General features: G+C 38.5%; 1 protein-coding gene across 1 annotated transcript; it reads right to left on the bottom strand.

Moving 5' to 3' along the window:
• Positions 1–855: 855 nt before the first annotated feature.
• On the bottom strand, positions 856–15,279 carry LOC129684159 (transmembrane protein 87A-like; the record flags this gene model as incomplete). Its single annotated transcript, XM_055617236.1, has 6 exons — positions 15,132–15,279; positions 14,353–14,438; positions 10,452–10,565; positions 7,835–7,888; positions 7,697–7,741; positions 856–973 (listed from the first exon to the last, which is right to left on the bottom strand). Coding segments are annotated over exons 1-6 (565 nt in total), but the record flags the coding sequence as incomplete, so codon positions are not given.
• Between the last annotated feature and the right edge of the window lie 1,346 nt (positions 15,280–16,625).

Here is a 16,625-nt window from a genome sequence, read left to right as displayed (position 1 = left end):
TTATATTTAATGGTGAAATGTACCAATACTGCCAATAAATTCAGAGGTAAGACAAGGATGGCTGTCATCATTGTTTCTACTCAATGCTCTACTGAGAAAGCAAGGATAGGGAAGAAAACTGCACAGTACAAATTAAAATAAAAAATGGAAACCACAGAGAAACTACAACCAGTTACTGAAAAATTCTGTAGGTACAGAAAAAAGATAAGAAAATTCTTGAGGAACTGGAAAGATGGCTCAACAGGAAAGAATATAACCTCCTCTTCCAGAGGATCCTAGCACCCATATTGGAAGGCTTAAAACCACTTGTAACTCCAATACAGGAACCTGAGCATGCATGGACATAATCAAACATAAACACATATTTTTTTAAAAGTCAAATCTTTAAAAAATCTTTATAAATCTTTAAGAAAAATAAAAAGTTGACGTCGAGAAATTATCAATGATAATTAATTTGAAACTTCTAAGCTTTAACATGGAGACTCAAGTTTTGAAAATTCTACTTCAAAATACTAAAGACCACTAATTAAAAACATTCACAGCAGGCTCTTTCTCCAGCACCATGTCTGCCTGCACACCAACATGCTTTCCACCATGATGATAATGGACTAAACCTATGAAACCATAAGCCAGGCCCAATTAAGTGTTTTCCTTTATAAGGGAAAAAAAAAAAAAAATTCACAGTAAGAAAGCCAAAGGAAGTAAAATAAAGCCAGGTATCTGTGATCTATAGAAAGTGTGTGGGGCTGTGCCTGGATGTACAAAAATATTTCTAATTTTCCCATCTCATATTGATCATGCATGAAACACACAGAAAGCAACAGATAATTTCTAAAAGATAAGAACTGAACTTACTGGTAAAAAGGTTACTTAGTGCATTTTCTTGTGGTGATTCCTTTGAGGACGAAAGGCCAACATGCACGATAAAAATGTATGGTGCATCTTGCCAAGTCTGCAATGGTTCATGCATTGCCTAGGGAGAAAAGGGGCATCAAAACTTCAAGTCTCAAGAATTCAGAACACAAGTCGATAATATAGTATAAAAATCCTGCTCTAGAATACGGCCCAGAAATGTGGCAGAGTATTTCCGCTTTCACTCACTGAAATGGGACACAAGCAAAACAACCTTATACGGCATATGGCAAAGTAGGCAAAATTATGAATTGATAAAATACAGTCCCTGTATCCTTGCCATATGAAGGTCTAAAATGAAGGTCTAAAATGAACGTATTTATTTTTTAAAAAAAAACTGCATATTAAAAATCACCGAATTTAATCTAACTCCTAACTCATGCTAGAATATTTTATATATCTTTCATAAAATTAATTTTTTCTTTTTATTTTTTTTTAATTTTTTACAATCTATTCATTTTATATCCCAATTGTAGCCCCCTGCCTCACCTCCCAGTCCCACCCTTCTTCCCACTACCCCCCTATCCGCTTCTCCTAGTCCACTGAAAAGGGGAGTCTTCCTCCCTTGACATCTGATCCTAGCTTATCAAGTCTCATCAGGACTGCCTGGCTTCTCTTCCTCTGTGGGTTGGCAAAGCCACATTGCCTGGGGGAAGTGATCAAAGGGGAGGCAACCAAGTTCATGAAAGAGACAGCCACTGCTCCCTTATAAAATTTAAAATAAAGACCACATCATATAAAAACATTCTTGATGTCAATACAGAAAATATGCAGTCTCTGTCTCTCTCCTGAATCACATTCCCTTCCCCAAACTACCACCAGAATTTTCACTGACGTGGTCTCACATTTAAATAAAAGCTCTCACCTTAACCTACTCTAGGTGTGTAGAGAGGCAGTGATATTTGCCTCTTTAAATCACTGCCTTTTTAAGATCAGGGAAGTTAATAGCCCTTGACTCAAAGAGACAGTGATCCTTGATTTCCTCACTCAGTAGTCTTTACAAACAAGATTAAAATGTAAAGATAAAGGAGATGCAGAAGAGCAAGAAATCATGGAGTGGGCCTGGTCTAGCAGCCTTCAGAGGTATGCATCACAGGTTTTTCAAGTTAGCCTATCACTCCTGGGGCACTGTGTGCCTTTCAGTTCCTGAAAAACCGAAGAAGCACACTTTCAGGAAGTGAAGCATTCACACCAACTGTGTATCTTTCCATTCCCTACAAGTCAGCGAAAAATATACAGGTTTGAGTCTTAGACATTAATCCTGTATATCCTGTATAACTTGCAAATATCATTGTATCCTAGCAACCGCAACTGTACTGGCAACCACCATTATATTCTGTTTCTGATAAAAGTATAAAAAGCACGGGGCCACATTACTCTCCTGTTTCCACAAGAAGTTTGTGTCCCGTGTTCGAACACGTATACAATTAAAAAACCTCACGTATTTACAAAAAAAAAAAAAAAAGGAGTATAAAAAGTCTGATCGCTTGCAATAAACCTGTCTTAGACTCAGTCTTGCTGAGACCCCTCCAACTCCCTCTGGCTTTAATTTCCACCATCCACATCAGGAGATGCTGGCTTGGTAAGTAAGCACTGGCACTTGCCATGGAGGAAAGCCTTGGTCTCTTCATCTGTAAAAGAAAGCACCACCACTCAGACTTGCAGCTAATTACTGTGGTCTTAAAGGGAGAAGGCTTGCCCAGAGATCTACAGGTAAGCACTAACAAAATCCAACAGATTTATACACTTTACTCCTGTGGAATAACAGGTCTTCTCTAATAACCAAAATGTCCTGCAACCTAAGGAGAAACATGGAATGCAACAGATTCCATTACACAAACGTCAAGTCCAAGTAAACATATACTTTATGTCTACATTCCCTAGTTACTTCAGTAACAACTATATGTCATGTTGAAACCATACTTTGATCTCAGCTGGTCTCTCTCTTCAAAGAGGCTGCTGGGAAATGTGTAACTTCAAAGTCACAGGCATCCTATGTCCTATTACTTACAATTACTGAACCTTTACTCAACTTAGTCATTAACCAATTAGTGTAATAAAACACTCTGCTATTAATTTCTTACATCTTAAAACTCTTATAAATTTCAAAATGTACCTACTAATTTTCAAAGTCACGGATTTGACAAGTATAGTATCTTTAGCTCTCAGATCTAGATTTTAAGCTTGCAAAAGCAGCATTTATATGCCAGGCACTCTGTTAGGCACTAACATTTGCTACATGTTTAGTCTTGACAAACGTATCAGATAAGAGGTACTGTCTAACGTTATTTAATTGAGGTACATTTCACATGTCATAATTTTAACAATGTTACCAAGCATAACATAATTCAATGCAATGTGACACCAAAACTATTTTTTTGAGACAAAGTCTCTCAAGCTGACCTTTAACACCTGAGTTTAAGTAATTCTATTACTTCAGGTTTCTAAGTAGCTGGGACTAGACAAATGTCCTAGCACCCAGCTCCACAATGTTGCTAGCCTCCCAAGAGTAGAGCCTTGCTCATTAGGCCATAACACTCCATCTCTCCTTCCCACCACCACGTGACACAACTAACCTACTTCTTGCTTCCAGAGATTTGTCTACTGTGGACATTTCATATCAATGGATGAACTGAGCAATGTTTGTCCTTTAACATCTGGCTGGTCTCACAGTTTTCAAAGTCATCTCTGTTGTGGCATATATTAGTACTTCATTTTTGTGAATGAGTAATATTATAACTTACAGGCACTAAAACCTGGTTCTTTACTTCTACTTGGAGACTGAAACTTGTGAGTATCCCAAGTCTAGAAAGTCATGCTTTCATCAAATTGTTTATTCTTCTATCCGTCTTTTCTCCTCAGACTACCATTATATGCACACTGGTCCACATGCTAGATGCATTGGTCTTCACGGCTTTGTTCCCTTGTTCTCATTCTTTTCTTTCTCTAGTCCTCTGAATAGGTAACTTCAGCGGACCCGTCTTTGGATGCATTCTTCTACCTGCTCACGGTGACAGCCCTAATCAGTTTTTCATCTTAGCCAATGCTCTTTGCAGCTTCATGGTTTCCAATTTTGTTGCTGTTTTGTGACAGGGTGCCACCATGTATCCCAGGCTGGTCTCAAACTTACTGGACCCCTCCTGTTTCAGCCTCTCAAGTATTGGCTTACGACAATTACAAGCACAAGTCACCATATGTATCTCAGTTTTGCAATTTCTATTTATTCCTTTTTATAACTTTTATCTGTTTCTTCCTGGTTTTCCTTGGCATCCTGTCCAAACTTTCCTTTCATTCTTTTGAGCACATTTTAAAAAGTTTATTCAAAGTCTTTCTTACATCTACAGTGTGAATGTCTTCAAAGGCTTTTTAGAAATTCCATTTAAATTTGCCACTTTCTTTCTTTGCATAGTTCCTAACTGTTTACTGAAAACAGAACATTCTGGATGAAAGAAGATCCTGCCCCCTCACTGACTTGGTGCAGCAGCTTGGTGCGGGGAGGGGGGGGGGATTTCTGAAGTTGTTTTGTTTAGTAGCTTTTCTAAACAATTTTTGTAAATTCCATATACGTTGTCCTATGTGGCTACCAGCATCTGTGCTTGTTTATTTGCCTGACTCCTTTCTTCCTTTCATTGTTTTCTGTTCTGGAAACTGAATCTAGGACCTCATACATGCCAAGCAAATATTCTACTACTGTGCTAAGCCCCAGCCAAATTGTGTTCTTATAGCTGAGTGGCTGCCTACTATTTTAACAAGATTTCCTAAACATCACAAGCTGAAAAGATCCAGCCTAGTCCTTGCACACTGAAGCAAGCCCTCACTCTGTGTGTGTAGTCAGAAGACCAGCTGGCACGTGTCAAGCATGTGTCCTGTCCTGGCACACACAAGAGTTTTCAAAGCTCATTTCCTCCCAAATATCTCCTTCTGCCCTTGTTCTTTCCAGGTTTTGTGGTCTTATCTATTTCTTGCCCACTTTCCCTATGATGCTACAGCCTAGAATTTTTGTCTCTAAATACTCTTAGCAAACACAACCAAAATGCCTTGGGAATGCTGAGTTAGGCAGAACACAGACAAGTCCTTAACCAGATTCTTCAGGGAGCTGTCAGTCCTGACAAAAATAGAGCCACAATCCTTGAGTAAGTTCTATATTTATATCCCTGGCACCAACAAACTTATCCAGAACTGGAAGCTGCCATTATGATCTGTGAAGCAAGGGATGATGAGTGATTTCAAACACCATAGCACTCTACCAATGCAATTTAGCTTCTTTCTTCAGAGATGGCTCAACCACTTAAGATGCTTGCTGCAGAAGCCTGGTGACCTAATTCTGATTCCCAGAACCAGTATAAAGACAGAAGGAAAGACCTAACTCCACGAAATTGTCTCTGACCTCCACTTGTGCAACATGACCTGCATGCACCTCCCCCGGCTAACAGATCGTGACAGGGGCATGTAGTAATCTAGACACAGATACTCTGAGAAAGATACAGTATATGGAAAACTAAACGTGCTGTTACCAAAGGAGCATCAATTATGCTCCTTTGCATTCACTCAAATGAACTAAAAATCTATATCCACACAAAAACCTCACACAAAAGTTTATGGCTAAAACTTAACAACAATCAAAATGTCCTTCAATAGGTGAATGGATGCCAAACAGTGATATAACCAGACAATGAAATACTACTCAGCTCTGAAGAGAAATAAGCTTTCTAACCACAGGAATATTCAAATACAAAGGATCTTAAAAAGAAGACAATCTGAAAAATGCCATATACTTATCTGACTACAATCAGGTGATATTTCAGAAAATGTAGATATTTACTAAATAGATAGTAAAAAGATCATCGATTGTCAGGGATTAGGAAGGATGGAAAGATAAAAGGCAGAACAGAGGATTGTTAGAGCCCTGAAGCCACCCTGTATAACAGCATCAGGGTGGAAATGTCACTGTACAGTTGTCAAAATCAACAAGATACACAACACAAACAGCTAACACTATGTAAACCAGGGTGGCCTAGAACTCACAGCAATCCACCTGCTATGATTAAAGGTGTATGTCAGCATGCCCTGCCCAATAATTATTTTTCAAGTTATGATCAACTATATGGCAGCCACAAGAAAAAGCAAAACAGACTAAGTCCCTAAAAACTACACTCACTTGAGCTGATTGGCAAGCTGCTAAAAGCCTCTATTCTAAGGGTTTCTCTGACCTGACTCAGAATCAATGTTATGACACCTGTCAAAACCATTCAATAGCAACTATTTACGACCACAGCTGCCTGCTGTGACATTAGCAGCTGCACTTATTAAGTAGCTGAAAAAAATGTTAAAAGAAAAAAAATGTAGACTGGGAACATATGTGGACTCTGAACGCTAAACTATCCCTGGAAATCTAGAAAGCCACACAGGTGTAGAGGGCTACACAGAGCTCAGGAGAGAACTGAGAAGGCCTCATCACTCAGGGTTCTAAGCAGGCAGGAAGAAAGTTAAGGCAGAATTCTTAAACTGGGAAACAAGCCGCACACAGTCATGTATTATGATTCCATCATATAAAAGGCCTCAGACAAATCCCGAGATGGAGAGCTTAGTGACCAAGGACAGAGCCTGTTGGGGGAAGGAGCAGGGTGGACTGACAGTAGGTACAGAGTTTCAGAGTTAAGAATTCCAAAGCTAGCAGCTAGTGGCTGCAGTAGCTTGTAAATACACCAAAGCCTACCAAATTTTATGCTTCCAAAGGGTGAATGTGTGATTAGTATGTTTTCATAACATTGTTAAAAAAAACTAGAAACACAAGGCTAGAATGTGGTCCAGGCCTTACGACCTGCACTTAGGTCCAGCACCTAGAAGGCTTGCCTTGGGCTATACAGTCAGTCAAATTTTGTGAAGCGAAGAAAGCCCAAAAAATAAAAAATAAAAACTTAAAATTTAAAACTTTAAAAGCTTTGTGGAAAACATAATCTAAAACAGTTAACTATATATTCTGTCTATATTTTAAACTGACAGTGTTTTTGAGGAATTAGTAATATATTTCTTTTTTTAAAAAAGAATCATATGCATATGTGTCTATGTAAACGTCTGCCTGGGGAGACCAGAAAGCGGTGTCAGGGAGCTAGAGTGAGCCAGCTGATATTGCTGGGCGCCAAAGAGAACCTGGGTCCTCCAAAAGAGCAAGTGCTCTTAAAGCTGCAGAGCTGCCTCTCCCACCCCAGAAAAGTTACAAACGAGCCTCCACACAACTGTATTTATAAAAATCATAACTAGTTTTTGTCCTTATTTCAATTTTCTAAAGTTTCTTCCCAACTATATTCGATCAGATAATTTTAGACAAAGTTTAAATTTGAACTAGTTTCTTCTTGTTTACAAATATTTATTGACAGAGAGAAAGGATTCCCAGGGTAAAACTGGTTTTATTACTAATCTTGTTTTTTGAAGACAGGGTTTCTCTGTATAGCTCTGGTTGTCCTGGAACTTGCACTGTAGACCAGGCTGGCCTTAAACTCATAGAGATCCACCTACCTTTGCCTCCCAGGTGATAGGATTAAAGGCGTGTGCCACCAGCACTCAGCTTAGGTTTTACTATTTTATTAACAAATATATTTGTTTTTAAAATAATCTAGAAAACACACAGAAGAAAATAAAAACCACTCATAGTATTATCTAAAAACAGCACCACCATTTTGGTATGCAGTTTCTAGTCTTAATTTCCTTAAATGTTACAACACCAAAAGAAAACTATTCAAACATCAAACACATACCCTAATGCCTCAAATGCCCAAATACTTACAATTTTGTCTCCAGTGTAGGTAAGATTTGTTCCATTCTCCTTAGCCTTTAAACATTAAAACAGAAAGAAAAGAAAATTAAAAAAATTAATTCACAGTTTTTACACTGCTCTCAGAAATATGTAAGGAAAAACAATTACCTCCTGTTTTTCTCCTAAAAGAGGAAGTCGACGCATAAGATCCCCAGAAAAGCTCTATATAAAAAAAAAAAATTAAATGAAAGATGTATAAATAGCAAAAGCACAGCTCAAAATACGTAGAAGTGGTTAAAACAAAACATGTACCATCATAGTAAAAAACAGCATCAGCAGAGAAAAATATTTCCAATTAACTACAAACAAATGAAGAAAAGCCCACTGAGTATAACATGACTCCAACTGTCAGGTGTTTCCATGAGAAGGACAATTGTGAAAGCCTCAGACAGAAGACACATATGTCAGGTAGAGGAGGCAACAGACTCCTTCTAATTCAAATCAAAAAATGAGACTTAAAGTCATTAGTAGCTGAGGTATTTCCTTCCTCAGTAATCGGATTGTGCAATTCAATGCTTACATTAGCCTGGAAGATAGGAACCCTTACCAACAGAAGTATATCCTAATGACTCCAGAAAGAAGACTACAGTAGACCTGAGAGTAACAGGATGCAGCAAATGGATTTCCTTAATCAAATCCAACCAATCCTTCCAACTGAAGGAATTAATTTAAAGAACTAACAAAAGATAACAAATTACTCAATGATAGTTTCTTCTGTTTGCTGTCAATTTTATACCATTTTAAAACTTTTCTTTTCCTACCTACTCAATAGTCTAAGCTATGACAAGACCCTCAAAATTAATTATCAATCACTTCATCCATTTACCAATTATTAATGATAACCTTCAACCCATTCTAGTGACTGAATAGAAACCCTCCCTTCTGGTGAACTGTATGCTACTTTACAGCAGTTTCCTAAGAATCCCCCAGCAAATGCAACAAAGACAAAGTGAAGCCACTGTTAGCAAAAACAATAGCTCTTTTCAGTATCTCTAAAACCTTCTACACGCTAAAAATTTTCCATCCAAAAATCAGAGTTAGCACTTATTTCTAAAACTCAAAAATTCAATTTCAGACCTGTGTTGGTATAACGTTCTTTTGGAATGTATAAACTTTACCCTTGTTCATTCAAATGCTGATCTCTCTCCCCGACTCTCTGGTTTCAATCCGAACATTGCATTGTGAATCTTATTCTAAGCATCACCTGTCTCAACTTTGTGTAAACATGCCAAAATAAAGCAACTAGCCACAATGTTGACCAAGGGAAAGGAAGCAGGAAAAGAGGGAGAAGCCAGAGGACAAGAAGAGTGGAAGGCAGAGAGCTGGGAGAACAGAGGCAGGAGAGAGATCTTGGAACAACGTGGAGAGATGGACTGGACTTAATATATCACTAAAAACAAGTATAATGTGAGAAATCTAAATGTTAGGAAACTATAAGGGCTTGGAGGTTTAGGATGGAGTAATTAATGCCCAGCATTGTGTTCTAGGTTAATTAAATAAACCCAGTCTGTGTGGTGATTTGGTTACACACTTGTTTAGGATTAACAGCAAGCTTTACCAGAAGATATATCAATAGTAAATATTAACCATACCTACAACAGAGCTGGGTGATGGCTCAGTGGAAAAAAAATGCTTGCTGTTCAGGCATGAGGACCCCAGTTCAGAGCCTCAGTAACCACATACAAAGCCAAGCATGGTGGTGTAAGTATGTAAGCCCAGGATAAGAGAAGCAGAGACAAATAGATCTATCCCAGAGGTTTACTTGCTATCTAACCTACCCAAAACAGCAAGTACTAGGTACCATGAGTAACACTGTCTCTCTCTCTCTCTCCATATATATATATAAATGAGGAAGACAGCGCCATGTCACCTCTGGCCTCCACTTACACACATGTGCATGGACAAGCACATCAACATGGATGTATATGGATGCATGCATGCGTGTGCAAATGCACAAACATTGAAAAGGTAGAATTTCAAATAAAAACAGCATTTATGTGGTTATATGATTATGTAAGCATTAATAAATGTATTGTCGTATATATTATTCACCTATTTATTATACACCCTCTTTATACAAACAAGGTATAAAATTCAACCCTAAAGTAGCAGTGCCCTTTGGTTTCAGATGTATAATATAAAATGTAAAGATGCCGATTATCTGAAGACATATCAACTAAATGTAAAAATTGCTTTGTTAAATGACCATCAAGAGACAAATAGATAAATAAAATGTGTTACATACATGTAATACAGTTTAGCCCTAAAAGGGAATCAAATTTGGGTACATGCTACAACACAGATGATCCTAGAAAAGAGTCCATACCAAAAAGAGCAAAAATCAAGTGTCTGTATGAAGTATCTAGAATTGTCAAATTCATAGGACAAAAAATAGAATAGAGCAAGGTGCTGGAGGGAATGAAAGACTGTTGAATGGGCAGAGTCCTGTTTAGCAGGACAACAGTCTGTCAACAGACATTGGTGATGGCCATACAACATGAACTCAAAGCCACCCAACTCAACATTCAGAAATAGTTAAGACCACAGTGCAGCTTCTAAAAGGATCTGCTCATAACACAGAAGGAAGATGCAGTTGTCCCTCCTTAACAGTATTAAAGTGCCTTCTAGAAGAAAGAACCAGCATATAAACAACAGACATAGGAATTCAGAAATTATTTTTTTTATTCATCCCTTCTCTTTCCTTTCACCCACTGTCAGAGTTTACCTGTGCTTTATAGAGTTCACTACAATTCTGAAATAATTTTGATGATGTTTGGTATCTCCCAGACAAGCCTTTTTTTCCCTTGAGCATGTCCAAATAGGTCTCTGCTTCATCTGTCTAGAAAAACAAAGAAGATAAAAGTTTTAGCTCATCTGTTGTAAATCAGGTATTTAGAGGACAACAAAGAGTTAACTTGTAGTACAAATACAACTTTGCCATTTAAAAACCAACAAGAGAAGCTGGGGACATATTCAGTTGCTAATGTGCTTGTCATGAAAGTACAAACACTCGAGGTTGGGCCTCAAAACCTATGTGCAAGAAGCTGGATGTGGAGGGGAGCCCTTGCAATCCCAGGCATGACAAGTGGAGACAGGCAGGGCCCTGGGCTCACAGGCCAGACTAGCCTGCTTGATGAGATCTAGGCCAATGAGAGATCTTGTCTTGAAAACACAAGGTAAAGGGCATCTGAACAACACAAGCCTGTCTTCTGGCCTGCATACGTATGCGCATGGACATGTGTGAGTGTGTATACACACACACACACACACACACACACAATCGTAAGAGATGCTGGCAAGATGGCTTAGTGTAACAACCTGAGCTCAATTCCCAGAACCCACGGTGGACAGGAGCCAACTCCTGAAAGCTACCCTCTACCTCCTCCACAATGTGCTGTGGCATGCATACCATACATACACACAAAAACACAAATATGAAAACACTTTGTAAAGACTTTATAAGAATATTAAACAATTTAAAATTAGGACTTCTCTGCAAAAACTTTCTGGCTTCAGTGAAGGACAAGAATACAAATTCAGATCAAGATAATTAGAAAATGCAGTTTCCCCCATATTTGCTTCGTCTCATAAAAGAACAGATGGTGTCCAGCTTACCGCAGAAAACATAAGTACAGAGCTTTACAGCCTGTTCCTCAGTGTTGTTTTCTGCAGTCTTAAAACATTAGCATATGCCCCCCTTCAAGATACAAAATATCAAGTCCAAGAGACTGGAGAGATGGCTCAGTAGTTAAGATCACCTGTTGCTCTTGCAGAAAGTTTGTTTAATTCCCAGCATCCACATAAACCATCCAATCATCTGTATCTACAGTTCCAGGGTGAAACACTCTCCTCTGAACTTCCCCACATGCCAGGCATGCACACAGTGTACATACATACTTGTAGGCAAAACATTCATATATATAAAATAGTAAAATAGCAAACTTCATGCCTGGAGAAAGTCAGTGCCATGTCCTTGCTGACTGAAGGACTTGACACGTACTAACAAAACTAATATTAATGGTAAAATGAGGGCCATAGAGACAGCTCAGCAGTTAGACTTTTGCCACCAAACATGATGACCTGAGTTCAATCCCTACATGATGGGGGCAGACAACTGACTCCCACAGGTTATCCTCTGACACACACAGTTTTAAAACAAGAATCTAAAGTTAAAACCTAAAGTACAGAATTCTGGGTCAGAAAAATGTGTTGTTGTTCAGAGAACCCTATTTGGTTCCCAGAACACACATGAGGTAGCTCACGGTGGCCTGTAACTCCAGCTGTAACTGTAGAAGATACAACAGCTTCTCCTGGTATGCGTGTACTCAGGTGGCACACACATGTCCGTGCACACACACACAAATCTTTAAAATAATTACAATATTATAGTCTTTGGCTCACAAAAAAGGGTCATTCTCTAACAATTCTGGAAAAAATAGTAAATTTTCAGATACAAAAGGTTTTAATCAAATGGGAATATATTTAAGTTACTTGACCAAATTAACAGAATCTACAAAAAGATCATTTATGCTCATAAACTTAGGATGTAAAACTGTTGTTGCTAATCATAGCCCATTTCACATAATCACACAAAAAAGTATCATTTATCAGTTCTGTGATTTTTCTCCCATACCTCAACCATACTCATCAGAAAGGCTCCAATATAGCGTATGTATAACCATCACCTCCACACTTGAAAACACTTATATATGTGTGTGTGTGTGTGTGTGTGTGTGTGTGTGTGTGTGTGTCTGCACACACGATGCCCTCAGAAGCCTTAGGCCCCTGGCTGGAGGCTCAGGCGCCCGGCTGTGCGCTGGGTGGGCGGCCCTCTGTGGGAGCAGCGCGTAAACTGCGAAGCCACTTCTCCAACCCACCTCCACGCTTCTATCCTGTGGCTCCAAAATGAAGACAGGGCCTAAACACTTGGTGGGTTACACCAAGTTTCCAACGCAAAGACTTTCTACCATCAATTCAATTTATGATTAAAAGAAAAGGGTAAAAATTTTAAACCAAATCCTAGACATCATTTCTCTAAATTCTTAAGAAAAATTCTTTCATTCCTTCCTATGATATTAGTCCGAACATATGTGCGTGTTATGTGTTATAGATGTGATTTTATTTATTTGCTTATTTATATGTGAAAAAAATATATATATATGGGACCCAGGTTCAATTCCCGACACCAGCATTCAAGGTCACAGCTGTGACCCTAATTCTAGAAAACCTGATGCTATTTTCTGGCCTTCACGAGCACTGCCCACATGTGATACACAGACATATAAAATAAAACAAACAAATACATGTAATTTGTATAAAATAAAAATAAATCTTTAAAAGTACAATAAACACTAGGGAACTTTGTATTATAAAATGTAAAAAGTTCAACATGCTTTCAGCGCCTGAATTCCAATTAACCTTTAAGAAACTCCACACAGTAAGTTGTGATATTAAGAACAAATGATATCCCAATTACATGAAAAGGTCATTAAAATACCATTCACTTTTCTAACCATGTATCTTTATGAAGTCAGACTTCTCAGCATGTATTTCAGCCAAAGCGTTTATCCCAGGACTGAGCAAAGAACAAAGCACAAGAAACCAGTGTCTTCTGTCATGCCAGATTTCAGTCAGAGACAGCTAACATACCTCAGAACAAAGCTGCTCCTCTGTCATTTTTTTTCCCCTTTGCAATAAGATCTTATGTAGTCCAGGCTGGCCTTAAACTCACTATATAGCCAAGGACAGCTTTGAATTCCTGACCCTCCTACCTCTAACTCTCAAGTGCTAGAAGTGTAGACATGTTCCACCTTGGTTCATCCATGTTTTCTAAAAATTTGTACTTATTTTAAAAATCTTACTCATGTGAACATGTAATGAGCTTATTATTACTACTTTAAAATAATAAGTATCTCAATATTTTTTAAATTTCTTTTTAAAATTTATTTTATTATCTTATGTGTATGTGTATTTTTGCTGCATGTATATCTGTGTACCAAGTGTGTGCCTATGGGGCCTGTGGAGACCAGCGAAGAGGGTGTCAGATAACCTGGAAATGAAGTTATGGAAAGTTGTAAGCTGGTATGTGAGTCCTGGGAACTGAACCCAGGTCCTCTGGAAGAGCAGCTGGTTCTCTTAACCACTGTGCCATCTCTTTAGCCCTTGTTTTAATTTCTAAAAGAGAAAATCGCACAAACAAAAGCCTATGGAGGACCAGAAAAATTGTTCAGCAATAAAGGAGCCTGCTGCCGAACCTGGCGACCTGAGTTCAATCCCTAGAGCCCAAAACAGGGGAAGGAGAAAACTGACTCTCACAAGTTGTCTTCTGACTTCATACCATGCCACGGCTTATACACAATAAACACAAATGTTGTTGTGTTTTTGGTTTGTTTGTTTGTTTGTTTGTTTGTTTAATTAAAACACAAAGGCTTTTTGAACCCACAATTTCTTTAAGGATAAGAATTCTGAGAACTGCTGACACAGGTCTGCAGACTGGGACGCGTGGGATATGGTTTCAGCTCTGATGTGCCAATAATGGTACACTACTCTTTCTTCTGTAAAGCCAAGAGGCTGGGACTAGATGACCATTAAGTCCCAGGAAAAGTCTGTAATTTGATATTCTTTACCTTGAAGTTGTAAATTTCATTGTAGCAATCAGCACTTTTCAGAAACCAGGTTATATTCAAAGACAGATCACAAGGTTCTCCATCAACTATGAAAGAAGAAATCATTGTAAATATGACAGGATTCCAAATGAAGCATTCTCCCAGCATTTCTCTAGTAACTTATATCCATTTACTTTCCACCCCAGCTTGGCGACTCAATATTCCTTCTTAGAACATAAGGAAATCGGGTCATATAAAGAAAGGTTTGTTCCTTTTTGTGTGTTTGTTATGAGGGAGGATCTCAGTATTTGAGCCCAAGCTGGCCTCAAATTCACTGCAATCCCTCTGCCTCAGCCTCTCAATGTTGTGAATATAGAACTAAGCTAGCATGCCCAGACTCCTAGGTAGTCTTTAGATAATATCAGTGCTCCTTCAGAAGCAGGAACTAAGCAGATTTTCTTTAACCCTTTTGGAACTGTAGGTCTATTCCTATGTCTCAAAACTTCAAATTTCTAGTCTTCTATTAGTCAAGTATTTATGAAGCAGAACGTACATATACAAAGGTTCAACAGCATAATGTTAGATTAAGAGGGGAATCAGGAAGAACAGATGATCCAAGATCAAAAACAAAAATTTTACCAGAGAAATACAGAATAACATTTCAGACCCACTCAAAGAAAATTCATGGCTTGGTCTTTGAAAGTCAGCGAGAATGCACACAGAGCACTAGAGAGATGGTTCAGCAGTTAGGAACACTGGCTGCTCTTCCAGAGGACCAAGGTTCAATTTTTAGCACCTACATGGCAGCTCACGGTTGTCTGACACTCCAGTTCTTGAGGATCTGATCTGACGCACTCTGTCTACCCTTGATACCTTCAGCCTAACTCCAGGTTTGGTAAGAGACCCTGTCTCAAGGGAATAGAGTGAATACTGACACACAGTCGACATTCTTCTCTGACGTGCACAAGCTCACATATGCAAATATTATGTATACACACAACAAAACCTCACAAGTCTGGAACATGATAGCCTAAAGCATTGGTCTGAAGACTTAAAAAGGTAAATCCAACTGTCCTGGGAGGTGGGACAAGATACCAGACTCCTCTGTGCAAGCATGCCAAAAATAAACATGATGGCAGCACTGAGTGTTGCTTGCCTGTAATTTTAGCACTTGGCAGGTGGAAGCAGGAGGATCAGGAGTTCAGGGCCAACTTCAGCTACATGAAACTGCTTAAAAAAAAAAAAACAAAAACCAACCAATAAAAATTAAAAAAAAGAAAAAAATAAGCACAACTGCAATTAAGATTTTACTTTTAGTTCACAACAAAAGAAACATTTAATCAGAATTTCCTCTTTGGTTCCAGCTGTGGAAGAAACAAAATACAAAAGATTCCTTACCTTTTACAAGTGTTTAAGTATGACACATTTAGGAATCTATTTTTTTAAAGATTTATTTACGTTATGTGTATGAATGTTTTGCTCCTATGTATATCTTTGTATCATGTGCATCATGGAACTAGAATTATGAACACTTGTGAACAATCACAAGGGTATTGGGACTTGAACTTGTTCTCCTGTGAGAACAAGTGTTAGCCACTGACCCATTTCTCTAGCCCCAGGAATCTACTTTAGTTCATAACAAAAGATGCAACCAGGATGTCATAACCCACATCTTGAATCCCAGCACTCAGGAGCAGAGGGAGGCAGATCTCTGTGAGTTCCAGGCCCATCTGGTCCAGGACAGCCAGGGCTACATTATGAGACCCTCTCAAAAAATAAAAATTAATTAATAAGCAACAAAACTATAAGATGCCTAGTTTTTGTTTTAAATTGTTTTCTCAACTAACCCTTAATTTTTTTAAAATTATTTTATGTGCATGGTTGTTTTTCCTGTTTTGTCTGTGTACCACTTATGAGCCTGATGCCCAAGAAGGCCAGCAAGGGCATCAGATCCCTGGAACTGCAATAACAAATGACTGTGAACTGATTTGTGGGTGCTGGAATCAAATCTGCGTCCCCTAGAAGAGCAGTAAGTGCCATCTCTCCCGCCCCTAAACTAAGTTTTAAATGTCTAACGCATTTTTGCAGAGCTGTAAGAATATGCAAAATCTGATCAGCTGCGAATTTGTGGAAAAGATATAAAGGAGATTATATTATGGGCACTAAAGGGGAAGAAAACAAAACGATAGGTTATATTAGTTTAAAGTCAGAAAACAGGGTCAGCAAGGTAGGTCAGGGAATAAGTCTAAAGAGCTGAGTTCTAGCCCCAGGACCCACATGTTGGAAGGAGACAA

The sequence above is a fragment of the Psammomys obesus genome, unplaced genomic scaffold (genome assembly GCF_907164565.1).
Source record: "Psammomys obesus unplaced genomic scaffold, mPsaObe1.curated_primary_1811, whole genome shotgun sequence".
Lineage (NCBI taxonomy): Eukaryota > Metazoa > Chordata > Mammalia > Rodentia > Muridae > Psammomys > Psammomys obesus.
This window is presented reverse-complemented; position numbering and strand designations above follow the sequence as displayed.